General features: G+C 41.2%; 1 protein-coding gene across 2 annotated transcripts in view; it reads left to right on the plus strand.

Annotated features, from left to right (window-relative positions):
* The first annotated feature begins 1,219 nt into the window (after positions 1-1,219).
* The window catches only part of Edrf1 (erythroid differentiation regulatory factor 1), a 35,096-nt gene continuing 22,866 nt past the window's right edge, over positions 1,220-13,449 (plus strand). The window contains exons 1-9 of one of the 2 annotated variants that reach the window (XM_038335624.1): positions 1,220-1,447; positions 2,394-2,602; positions 4,481-4,547; positions 5,177-5,302; positions 7,845-7,969; positions 8,219-8,375; positions 10,781-10,882; positions 11,147-11,268; positions 11,933-12,044. In XM_038335624.1, the coding sequence (XP_038191552.1) occupies positions 1,337-1,447; positions 2,394-2,602; positions 4,481-4,547; positions 5,177-5,302; positions 7,845-7,969; positions 8,219-8,375; positions 10,781-10,882; positions 11,147-11,268; positions 11,933-12,044 (1,131 nt within the window). In that variant the 5' untranslated portion in view covers positions 1,220-1,336. Of the gene's footprint in view, positions 1,448-2,393; positions 2,603-4,422; positions 4,548-5,176; positions 5,303-7,844; positions 7,970-8,218; positions 8,376-10,780; positions 10,883-11,146; positions 11,269-11,932; positions 12,045-13,449 lie in introns of those variants that run through there. The other variant, XM_038335625.1, reaches the window with a different exon arrangement.

Raw genomic sequence — 13,449 nt, forward strand, 5'->3', positions numbered from 1 at the left:
CCTTTACCTGCTGAGCTTGCTAGCCCTTGTAATGTAATAAACAAGAAATACTTGCAGCAACAACAGTAACTGGCTATAAAATACAAAGTATTTTTTTTTAGAAACCATAAGTCATGCTTTAAAGCAAAACATTTATCGAAACGTTAATTCATAAAAATGTCTTGGTTAACTTGAAAACACTTCGCAGTCTGCATCCGCTGACTACAAGGACTCCTAAAGAAGCGGTTACTGGGTTCTCAGAGCCTAAAGTTATAACCTGGCAGGACCAATGAACTGCAAAGGTCAAAACATTCAAACAACAAACAAACAAACACACAAAAACAACCATAATACCTTAGGGCTGGAGAGATGGCTCAGCAATTAGGAGCTCTTTCTGCTCTAGCACAGGACCCCTATCCAGTACTCAGCACCGACATAGGGCAATTGCCAGTTCCTTGAGATCTGATGCCATCTTCTGGCTTCTGTGGTCACTACATACACCCAATACACAAATGTCCAGGCAAAATACTCATACACATAAAACAAACAAAAAAAATTTCAAAAACTTAATACCTTTTGCAAACGAAACCTTTTTAACCTCAAAACTTTATTTTATGGGGAATGTGGCAGAGTTTGTCTGATATTTGGTGCAGAGTTGGAAATGTAGCTCAGAGTGCTTGCCTAGCCTACACGGAGTTCAAGGTCACCCTTGGCTACACAGCGAGTTCGAGACCAGCCAGGGCTGCAAGGGACGCTGCCTAGAAAACTACGAAACAGGCTGGCGACTTTTCTCTCCTTGCTGTTCAGAGCACTGGAGCGGCTTCAGGGAGAAACGCGGGATCTTGGCCCTCCAGCCCCTCTGATCTGAAGGTGCTGACCCACAGGTGGTCCCTGCGCGTGTGGAACTCGGAAAAGCCCTGAGAGCGCGGACCGGCTGTGGACTGCTGCTTTGGCTTTGAGCACGCGAACCCCTAAGCGGCACATCCCCTCCCCAACCACCGCGACTTTGACTCAAATCCTAATAACTGTTTGCCAACAAAGGCCAGCGCAAGCGAGGGGGAGGAGCCCGGGCGTCGGATATCGCGAGAAGTAGACGCCCGAGTGCGTGAGAGGCGCCGGAGCGTAGCAGCTCCGGACCCGCCGCGGAGGAGGAGCTAGAGCCGGAGGCTCGCTGGACCTTTGGAGTAAATCTCGCGAGATTTAATCGCGTCACCTCGAGCCTTTCCTGTCAGCCGCCGGAAGTGCGAACTGCTGAGCGCCCGAGTCTCTCGCTCTGCGCTTCTCCTGCGTCTCTGGGCCCGCGTTCCTGTCTCCGACTCCCGGGCTCGCGCGTCTGGTCGTCTCCCCCGGGACGGAAATGATGGGGGACCCTAAGGAAGCAGGAGCCGAGGCTTCGCCTCCCGGGGCGGCTACCCGAGGAGGGCTCAGCCTCCTGTCCCAGGCGGAGTCCGAGGAACCTTCTGCACAGGTGAGTCTTCGGCGGGGCACGACCTGCCAGGACCCGCCGGGCCTGGAAGGGAAATCATGGGGCTTCTGGAGCTTTCTTCCACGGCTCCTTGACACCTCTAGTACGGAAGGAGTCGCCGGGTGTGCCTGTCGTCGGCCGTGCAGGTGTTTGCTTGCAAGGCATCCAATGCAAAGCACACCTGGTTCCCCACTCGGGGGTCATTGATGGCTAGGACTGGTTCCCTCCGAGCGGGGGAAGAGGGACAGCGCCAGGGAGGGCCTCACCGAAATCTTAACTGATTCTTAAAAGGCGCAGAGTCTTTGTCAAGCCTAAAGGGGCGGCTCTAGATTAGTGAATCCAGACTGTGGGCATGCAGCGAGGACTATGGAGTTGATTTGAAATGCATGTTAGGGCGAGCTTACAAAGCAATCGCTGCATGTTTACTAAAACAGACACGACCCAGTATCTTCCCACGAATGACTTTGTTAATTGATGTATGCTAAGTTAAACTATTCTGTTAAAGCCGTACAGAGGTCTTGCTCATTTTGTGGGCAGTCAGCAGGACCCAGCTGAGCGCACTTGGTTTCTGATGCTACACTTTATGTGACTCAACGTACTGGGTAGTCGTGGCTGGTGTCGAACTGGTTGTACAGACCGGTGGGGCTGGCTTTAGACCTCGTAGTGACCCTTCTGTGTCTGCCTCCACAGTGCTGGGCAGCTGCTATGCCCAGTATTTTAAAAAGCCGTCTGGTTGGCCTGTATCCACTTCTTAATTGATCCTTTTTAAGTTTGATGGAAAAGAGCTAGGTAAGCATAATTTAAGCTTGAGTTTATTAAGTGCCGCAGCTGACATGCAGCATAGGCTCCTCGTGACGCCTGCTTTGGTGGGTTCTTGCTCTATTTTTATGAAGGTGCGATTGTCATTCCTAGCAGTATTCATTAAAGCTCCGTTCCATATGTTAATTAGGGATCAGCTTTATTTCTTGGAGGCAATGAAGTGAAAAGCCGAGCTGTGGTGAAATATTCTTCTGCCCCTCCTCGAACAGCATTTGCACGTCTCGAAGAAAAAACAGACTTGAAACTCCCACCTGCCAACTGGTTACGAGAGAGTGCCAAACTCGGGCCAGCAGGAACTACCATTCTTGGCAACAGTAAGAAAAGCAAGCCATTTTCGAGGTAAATTTTAATCGCTGTCGTTTCTTTCCCTCCCTTTCAACCCCCACTTAAAGCTGCTTTCCAGTTCAATTGGAGATGCACATTAACTTGCTCAGATTTTTTTTTATATTTTTATTTTTTAATCATTTTTTAAATTTTATTGATTTTTATTGAGCTATACATTTTTCTCAGCTCACCTCCCTTCGCTCAGATTTTTTTTAAAGATTTATTTATTTATTACATATACAGTGTTCTGCTTGCATGTATACTTGCAGGACAGAAGAGGGCACCAGATCTCATTACAGATGGTTGTGAGCCACTATGTGGTTGCTGGGAATTGAACTCGGGGGACCTCTGGAAGAGCAGTCAGTGCTCTTAACCTCTGAGCCATCTCTCCAGCCCCCTCGCTCAGATATTTTTAATAAAAAATTAGAGCTGTCATTCAAATCCATGTTACAATAGGAAGATAGCAGGTATATGCTTTCATCAAGTCTGCAGCATGATTTAACAAAGGTGCATGTTGACTACTGATAAGCTGTCTTAGCCATTTGTATATGCTTTGAACATGTGCAAATAGAGTGGCAGGTGAGGAGCAAGAGCTAAGCCACTGCTTAGCTTGCCGTTTGGAGTTTTTATTAAATGGTAATGTAGCATTTGAGAAAGCCTGAGGTTAAAAACCCCACATGCTAGGTACCCTACACCCTTGACCCACACAGGAAATTCTACTAATTGTATTTAAAGTTGAGAGTATCCTTTGGCCTTAGCTAGTGTCCACATTCTTGTAGGCCATTTACTGTGTGTTCTTTTTCTTCCCCTGAATTATTGGACTTAAAAATATTTCATTCAATTTACATAGCAAGAACCACAAATATTAATACCCTATGAGCTAATAGTTTAGAAATTATCCTGATGCCTCATAGGGTAAAAGCTGTGTTCACGAGTTATTTATTTGTAGCTTTTTTGATCTGATAAAAAGTCTGGAAATAACCATATATTTCTGTTATTTTAAAAATGACTAAATTATATTAAATGTGGTGAGTTGATTTAAATAGTTATGTTGACTATATAAATACTATGTAAATACTATGCTGGATTGTTTTTTCACCTGTTTTTTTTTTTTTTTTTTTTTTTTTTTTTTTTGGTTTTTCGAGACAGGGTTTCCCTGTAGTTTCTAGAACCTGTCCTGGAACTAGCTCTTGTAGACCAGGCTGGCCTCGAACTCAGAGATCCGCCTGCCTCTGCCTCCCGAGTGCTGGGATTAAAGGCGTGCGCCACCACCCCCCGGCTTCACCTGTATCTTTTACAACCATTTTTTAAGATAGACACTATTAACTATTTGCACATGACGAATCATGGTTAACCTACTTACCTAGAATAGATGGAAAATCATATAAACATATGCACTAAATAAATGTCCTGACTCTGTCACTTACTAATGGGAAATGGTGACATCAGCTGCTTTTCAAGCTTGTAAATAAAATACATGACCTGCATGTGATGACTTGGAATGAGTTGGGTGCGCACCAGTTTTTCATTTTCTCTTTATGGATGAATTTATTTTAGGTACAGTTTTTTTTTATTGGTATAATATACTCCTAGAAGCACAAAATCATAATATATATTTCTTTGTTTTTCTTCTCCACATGTAAAAAGAATAAAGTCTTGAACCATTTTACATTGGAGAATTTTGGGGTTTATGATAATATTAATTGCTTTTCATAGTTCTTACTGTTTTATGAAGTGGGTGTATTTTTAAGGTGTGCCTTATTTTATGTACATCTGAGAAGGAAGTACTAGGCACCTTGATTTCCAAGTGTGAGATGTAGCTGTGTGTGTTCCAGAAGCAGTGCAGCTTGACACTCTGTTCGGCTTTCAACCTGTGACCCCTTCCTTCCATAGTTTCGGGATGGCGTATGACTTCATTGACTCAGTGGGAAATGATGTGGATGTGGTCTCTGACTCAGAAGTGAGTGTTGTTATCAAGTGTAACTTTGGGGATATGCAGTGTTAGGTGGCATGGGGTGGGGGCATTATACCATGTTTTGTTTTACAGACTTGCTATCTATAATTCAATAAGGCAAAGTTAACTGGTTATTAATACCTATGTTTGTTTTTAAAATACTAACTTTTTATCTCCTTTTTAAGAGGACAGAATTCTAAAAACAGTGACAGTGATACAAATATGAATAGTGTTGGTTGTATTTTAATAGTAATAATTGAAACATACTATGTTTGGAGTTATTCTTCATATCCTACCAGTTAAGAATTAAAAATAATATTCTAGTAGCCATTGATCTTTGATTAGTAACTCTTTTTCTGTTGGTCGGTACAACAGTGTGACCACAGGCCCCCACTTACTCCTATAAAAAGGAATTCTGTTGTGAAAGTAAGTGTTGGGCTGTCACTTACATTGACAGTGTATAAACTCTCAAGAGTTTATAAAGATCTGTCTTCCATATCATTGTGGTTCTCTTGTCAAGTCTAGTTTATGTAACCTTGAGGAAATAAGGCTTACTAAGCTTCAAGTTAAATGAATTTAACAATCCAAAAGATTCTGGGTCATACTAAAAGAGACTTTCTAAACTTTTTTTTAAGAACATAAAAAAGCTCCTGAAGATTCCTTACAGCAAGTCCCATGTAAGCATGGCTGTCCATCGCATAGGAAGGACCCTCTTACTAGATGAGCTGGATATTCAAGAACTCTTCATGAGGTCATCTCAGGTAATTAATTTATGCAAGAATCATTTAGAGAAGCATTTCTCTTTCTAGCTCAGGAGCACTGAAAGTATGACTCTGTTTTAAAGAAATGCCAGAGTAGGGCTATGAGCACTTGCTGAGTCAAAGTCCCAGAATTTGTATAAAACGCTGAACATAGTAATGCAGTTCTGTAACCCCCATTTCTGTGGAAAATTGGAGATGAAATCGCTGGGGCTTGCTCACTGGGCAGTGACGGGGTGGAGAATGACAAAAAACAAGTTTGGGGTACAGTGAAGAATAAGGCAGATAATGATATAGCAGGACACCTGATAACCTCATTTGGCCTCTGTAACAGAACTGCATGCATGCACATCAAACACACATACGTACATACACATGCACATTTTTTTTAAAAAAATGCTAAATTTTAATTATAGCTATAAATTCAGCAATAAAAAAATAAAAGGTTTCATTAAAGATTTAAAAACAGTACCGGGTGATGATGGCACATGCCTTTAACCCCAGGACTGAGGATGCAGAGACAGGTGGGGATCTCTGATTTCAAGGCCAGCCTGGCCTATGTAGAGAGTTCCAAGACAGCTGGGGCTAGGAAGACCCTATCATTTTTTTTTTTTTTTTTTTTTTTGATTTTTCGAGGCAGGGTTTCTCTGTGGCTTTGGAGCTTGTCCTGGAACTAGCTCTTGTAGACCAGGCTGGCCTCAAACTCACAGAGATCCGTCTGCTTCTGCCTCTCGTGTGCTGGGATTAAAGGCGTGCACCCCTACCGCCCGGCAAGACCCTGTCTTTTAAAAAGAAGGGAGGGAGGGAAAGAAAAGAACAGAGAAGAAATATATATATATATATATGTATTTATATATATATATGTATTTATTTTTATATATATATATATATATATATATTTTTTTTTTTTTTTAGGTGCATGTGCACTTTTGTGATTCACATGCAAGCCTGGTACCCAGGGAGGTCTGATCCTCTGTAACTAGAGTGACAAATGTTTGTGAGCCACTATTTGGGTGCTGGTAATCCAGCACCTAGGTCTTCTGGAAGATTAGTCTGTGCTCTTAACCATTGAGCTATCTCACCAGTCCTCTCTTTTATTCATTTTTAAAACCAGGAAAAAAGACGAGAGAAAGGATGGCATCAATCAAAAAAAAAGTAGTTGTTAAATCTGTAAAATTAAAGGAACTAGTTGAAATTTTGAGGAATCTTTTAAAGTGTGTTGTAGGCATACTCTGGAAGGAAACAAGGCTGTCAAAAATGCAAACAATGTTTGCCACTTTTTTTTTTTTTTTTGGTTTTTCGAGACAGAGTTTCTCTGTGGCTTTGGAGCCTGTCCTGGAACTAGCTCTTGTAGACCAGGCTGGCCTTGAACTCACAGAGATCCGTCTGCCTCTGCCTCCCGAGTGCTGGGATTAAAGGTGTGCGCCACCACCGCCCGGCAAAAATGCAAACAATGTTAAAGAGCGTTATTCCTATGAATATAACTGGTTATATTAACCAGTTTCCAGCTTCTCAGACTATTGGTAACAGATTTCCCCTAGGCATTGAGGAAAGTTTTTGCTTTTCAGGGCCTGCTTCCATGTTTACACTTATTTTTCATGAACTGGTTACAAGTAGTTGATGTTTCTACCAATTTATACTGCTTTTTAAAGAATATTCTTTAAATATTTAAAAACACGGTGTTGTTTTGTTTGAACCTAGGGTTTCATGCTTGCTAGAGTAGTGTTTGCCACAAGCACCCTTCTCCCCAGACAGGGTCTTGCTAATTAGCAAGGCTGGCTCCAACTCACTTTGTAGTTCACACAAGTCTTAAACTTGCAGATCACCTACTTCAGCCTCCCCAGTAGCTGGGGTGACAGACCTGCCCCCCAGTCCTAGCTTCTTCAGTGCTTTGATAAAGGAAAGTAAGTTACAGGAGATAAGATTGACAGTAGAGGTAGTTTTCTCTTAGAAAAGAACCTAGTGTTTTTTGAGTTTTTTGGGTTTTTGTGTGTGTGTGTGTGTGTGAGAGAGAGAGAGAGAGAGCTATTACTTTTTAGTTTAATTGTTGAGTAATACATAGATATTTTGAATAAAGTGTAAAAGTAGGTGCTACTTCAAGCAGCTAAGAAGGTACTACAGGAAAGAATTTCTTCCTAGGCCTGGCTTAGAGGAGAAAGATGTGAGCTTAGGAGGGATGTGAATTGGGTGCAGGAAGATGGAAGTGTTTTATAGGTACATGCTTATGTAACAGTATTCAGAAATTAATAACTAAAGACTATCTCCTGCCTGTGGGTTCAGAGGTTCCACCCTACCACAGCACCATTGTTTTGAGTCTGGGGTGAGAGTCTGCTTCCCTCGTGGTGACCAAGAAGCAAAGAAAGAAAGAAGGGACCAGGGTCCCAGTATCCTCTTCAAGGCCACACCTCCAGTGGCCTAACTTCCTTCTATTAAGCTCTCCCTCTTAGAGGTCCTAGGAGCACCACTGACTGTGTGCTGAGCCTTCAACACATTTCCACATATTACATATATGCATATTTGTTCAGTAATGTCTCATGTTATTCAGACTGGTGACTGGACGTGGTTGAAAGAGTTTTATCAAAGACTGATCGATCAGAAGTGGCAGAGGAAGAAGAAAAGCAAAGAGCATTGGTATCAGAAGGCTATTCTTTCCAAGTTCTTATACTACAGGTACTTGACCTCTATTTATTTTTATCTTAAGGAAATGAGATTCTGGCCTAAAATTTACTAAGTATGAAGAGGGTAAAATTAGCAGTTCAAGTTTTGCTTCTGTGGTTTTGTTAACATTTATTTTATTGTATTTCTTATAGGCAGGATGTATACTTGGTCATAGAATCTAGTTCATACAAATGGGTAGACTGTTAACATAAATGTGGTGACTTTTTTTTTTTTGTTTTGCTCTGTTTCTGATTTGACCAGCATCAATGGTGATGGAGCTGCTCAGCCTGTCCCATCTCCTGCAGAACAGCAAGAATCATCAAGTTCTGATCAATCACATGAGTCTGAAGGGGCTTCCTGGCCTGCTCCCTTTGAAATGCCTTCTTCAGTGTCTGAAGATCCCAGTGCTTCCAGTCAGGTTTGTAAGTCCTTGAATGATGATTCTCTGAAGTCACTTAGGAAAACAACCTTACAAAATAACAGGTGGTGAATAGGGTGAGGAGTATTTTATCAACTTCATCTCATAAAAAAACACTTAGTTTCCCACAATAGAATTTATGGGAGTTAACATGAATGGTTCAATAATTGTTATTAAGTAGCCCGAAATATTTTAAAGTAGCCTGCTGATTATTGTATCTTAAAAATTGAGCACTGTTGAATGTATTTTTAACTCTAAATTTATAAGGAAGTACCTGCCGTGTTTAGATAATAGGTATGCCTATAATTTAAATTGATTTATCTAAAATGAGGTTCCTGACATTGACCCCAAATTGTTATGTGAAGATTTTGGAAAGGAAGAAAGAATAGACTGTTGTCTTCCTTTCATGTCCTTGCTTTCTTATTTATTTATGTGAAACATATCCCCCGACAATGCTGAAGCATGCATGGGCAGCCTGTTTATATTGGGCCTCTTCTCGAGGTTCCACCGAGATACAAACTTAGATCGCTGGTTCAGAGCCCAGAATGTGAACCATTACACTACGGGAGCTGGTGCTTCCTTATTTATTTACTTACTCGTTTTTTGAGGTTTTTATGTGCATGAGTGTTTGCCTGCCTCTATGAATGAGCACCATGTGTGTGCCTGGTACCTACAGAGGCCATAAGAGGGTATTGGATCCCCTGGAATTGGAGTTACTGGCAGTTACAAACTGCCATGTTCATCCTGGGAATTGAGCTAGGGTCCTCTGGAAGAGCAATCAGTAATCTAAACCACTGAGCCATCTCTCCAGCCCCTAGTTATTTATTTTTAACTTACTGAGTATACCATAGAATGAAATAACTATATAGATGTTAAATTGTGGCATTCTATTTTTAGGGAAATACACTAAAAAGCCCAAAGAAGTAAAAGTAGAGCTTTTAACTTGGTAAATAATGTTTTTTTGTCTTGCTGTGTATTTTCATGCACTGAGCATGATTCAACCAGATTGGTTCAGTCTTTACACATTATAGAGTTATAAAAAATTAACACACGCTTAACTTGATTTTTATAAAAAATTAACTAACTTGATTTTAGTTGTAGGGATTTTAAAGTAGAGAAGACATTCCATAAAAGTACATAAATAAATTTAAGGGTTTTTTTCCCCCAAAGAGAAAACATAAAAGGAAGGAGGTACTTAGTGATTTCATCAAGAAGGAGGGGCATATCATTCTGTATTCATTACTTTGCATGTTTTATTACATGTGGCTATATGCAACTAAAGGATTTTTTTAAACTATTTTACAGTGGCTAAAATAGTGGCTTGGTAGGTTAAATACACACTGCTCTCATGGAGGATCTGAGTTCTGTCCCCAGAACCCAAATTTGGCTTCTCATAACTGTTTTAACTCTAACTCTCGGGGAGCCATTGTCCTCTGTCCTCTTGGGGACTTGCACTCACATGTACATACCTCTGTAGACTTACACATAATTCAGTAGAATAAGACAGTTTTGTGAGTTCAGCAAGGTTTAAAATAGTGTTTCCTGGTGACAGCTGCCTAATGACTGCAAAATGGATAATGTGCTGTGTTTACCCAATACCTAGGTGTTTTCTTGAGTGTCTTCCAGACTCTGAAGAGCAGAAATGCTGGTTATAGTGGCATAGATCTTTAATCCCAGCACTCAGGACAGACAGAGCTACAGAGAGGCCCTGTCTCAAAAAAAGAAAAAGTTTCAATAAGTTAAATAAATGGGAAAACACTGGATTATATAGAGAGGAAGGTAGATATTTTTCTGTTGTAATACCATTTAAAACATTTGAGTTTTGGTTGATATTTTTGTTTTGTTCTGTCTTTTGTTGTTTTGTTTATTTGTTTTTTAGGACAGTAGTAGGAATGATGTTCAATAGACATGAATTTTCAAAAGCAAGTGTATGGCAGGCAACTGGTTTTTCGTGCTGATGGGAAAGTTTTCTCTTGGTCTTTGGGGTTTAAGATTCTGTGAAGCTTACATAGGACATGCTCAACTGGAGACTGTTGGTTTCAAGAGCGTTTTAAACTCTGACTGGGGTGCTAGGTGTTTCAGTTTTGTAGAGATGTCCTAGGCTGCCAGAAAGTGGTAATCAGACATCAGACTTGCAAAAACCAAAAAATGAAAACTAAGTTCTTGAAAGATCTTTAATCCATCTCATTTAAGATACGAATATGATTAGCTTGCACCATCTGTGGGAAATCAGAGCTAAAGCAAGCCACACCCCATGAGTGATGAGCACCGTGCATTCATTGCACTGGCTAATTCACACAGGTAGATTGGGGTTTGTGTTCTGGTTGGTGGGTGATACTCTAAGCATAGGTCAACTTTAAGAAGTGTTGGCAGCACAGTCACTCCTTATCTTGCACTTTCCACAGGGCAGGGAGCCTGTTGAGCCCTCATGCATAGTGGGCCATGTGGCCTCAGCACCCAAAGAGCAAAACCTTACTACTTTGTTCAATGACGGGGAGAACAGTCAGGTATGCTTTCCATGTGCCCACTGAGACGACTACTCTCCAGTCCACTCCGTCACTTAAAACTAGTCTCAGTTGGAACTGATAAGGAATAACTCCACTTGGTCCTCAGAGTTGCTTTGTAAACATCTCTCTGTCTTACAGCTCTTGGGAACTGACTTTGTCTTCTTTGCCTCCTTTGCCTCTTCTCCTTTCCTAGTGTTTCTTTGGATCATGGGGGGAAAACTGTGAATCTCTTGTTATTATAATCTTTCCTATTTTAAATTAAAGGGTCTTAAAAATGATTTCGTCCGGAATATCCTGTGGACTTTTGAAGATATCCATATGCTGGTTGGTTCTAACATGCCTATATTTGGTGGTGGTAGATATCCAGCAGTTAGCTTACGTCTCAGGTAAACCACCTTATGTCCCTTGTACTTTTCTTTAGATAAGCTCTCCTCTGACTCTTGGGTTGGCCTCCTCTTTCTCATTTTTTCCTACTATCAATGGAAATTGCCACAGTAAGAAAGGAAGCACTGCCAGCAGATGCTGACAGCCCCGAAAACAACTGTTCATTCTGATTCTGATTGAAAGTCCAGGCCAGACATCTGAGGAACTGGCCTAGTCTTACGTTTGAGTCTACAACCAGTCAAAATACAAGAGTTGATTTAATTGCTTGAGATGGTTAGCCAACTTCCTCTCACATAGTTGTGAACATTTTCTTAATGCTCCATGCACATTAGCCAGTGTCAGTTCTGACTGGTGTGTTTTCGTGTGTTTGTTTCTTTGGGATGTGTGAGGCACATAGGGAGCTCACAGCCATGTCATCATACTGCCTTCTGTTTGCACTGAGAGCCTAGTAGTGTGTGTTAGAAAATCAAAGGTTTTGGAAGGATTTTAGGCATAATGTGCCTATTGAACTATGTATGTCTGGATCTTCCCATCAGAAAGAATATATATGACAGTTTCCATCTAGGGAGGATAGAGTAAGGTTTTTAAATGGGAAAACACATCTAAGATGATTGATTATGGGGTGTTTTAATTAAGCCAGATAACATTGGAAATGTCTATTTTCAGGGATAACAACAAACCAATTAATGTTTTAACTGGAATTGACTATTGGTTGGACAACTTGATCTGCAATGTACCAGAGCTTGTGATGTGCTTCCACGTAAATGGGATTGTACAGGTAAGACACAGAGTGACTCTGCTATCCCTCAGATGTAGATTGGTGCAGAGAGAACTTCACCACAGTTTTTAGGGCCCTGAATATTAAGGAGTGTCTTTGGCAAGGAAGATACCTGTGTATGAATAAACTGAATTTCAGTGTTTTCATGGTTAAGTTGGTAAGAGCAGAATTTTAGATGTTTCAGGAGTGTTATTACAAGTAATTTTTGGGAAGATCATAAATATCACTCCACGGTGATTTACTCAGAGTGTACAATGGACACATTTCTTTGTTATGTAAGCATCTGCTTGGTTTATACAAAACTTTAGGAATTGTCACAGTAATAATTACATCTGGCGAATGCTGTGCCTTCCATCATCATAGTCCAACCAGGGCTGTATGTCAAGGTCACCTAAGGATTTTTAAACAGCTGTATGTGTTTGGATGCAAGTGTTTCTAGGACTAGTACCTGTGAACCAACTTTCTTTTCAATAAGCTTTGAAAGCTAGGCGGCGGTGGCGCACGCCTTTAATTCCAGCACTTGGGAGGCAGAGGCAGATGGATCTCTGAGTTCAAGGCCAGCCTGGTCTACAAGAGCTAGTTCCAGGACGAGCACCAAAGCTATAGTGAAACCCTGTCTCCAAATCCCCCCTCCAAAAAAAAAAAAAAGCTTTGTGCACAATTCTAATTTGCAGCCTTGGTGGGGAACCACTGTTAGGCCATGAACCAAAAATGACAGTGACAACTGTAATGAGGTGTTCACAGCAGGCGTAGGGGAGAAAGGGGAAAGCGTTAGTGATGGGGATGGAATAGAGGGACTCTCAGGTCTAGGGTAGCGGTACAGTTCACTGACATGGGATATTGATTTGTTTCAGAATGAGGAAATCATAGAAATGTCTAATCAGTATTTTCAAGGTGCACTTGTTAGGGATGCTGGGACTGGAAAAAATTTGGCACTTGATCTGGATAGGTGCTGATTGGTTTTCTTACCAAGAACTCTATTAAAGCCACGCATTGGAGTTCCCACACACAAGTAAAATTGAGGGGGATAGCTCAGTGTGAAGTGCTGGAGGGGGAGAAAACCATATTGAGGACTATAGATGAGTGTAAGAGGATGAGACACAACCTTGTTTGATAGGAATATCTAGTCATAGATAGATAGATAGATGATAGATAGATAGATAGATAGATAGATAGATAGATAGATAGATAGATAGATAGATAGATACAAACTGGAAAAACATGGGGGTACTTTAAAGGTAGTAGTAGTTGACGGGGTTTAGTTCAGAATAGTGGAGTACTTGCCTAAGATGTAAGGTTCCTTAGCATTATCCCCGGCAGTGCAAGAAATAGCAGTAGTAGTATCCATACAACCTTTCCTCCTCTTGCCGTTTCTGCCCCCTGTGCTTCATCTCTGCAAAGGAAA

This window comes from Arvicola amphibius, chromosome 1, assembly GCF_903992535.2.
Source record: "Arvicola amphibius chromosome 1, mArvAmp1.2, whole genome shotgun sequence".
Classification (NCBI taxonomy): domain Eukaryota; kingdom Metazoa; phylum Chordata; class Mammalia; order Rodentia; family Cricetidae; genus Arvicola; species Arvicola amphibius.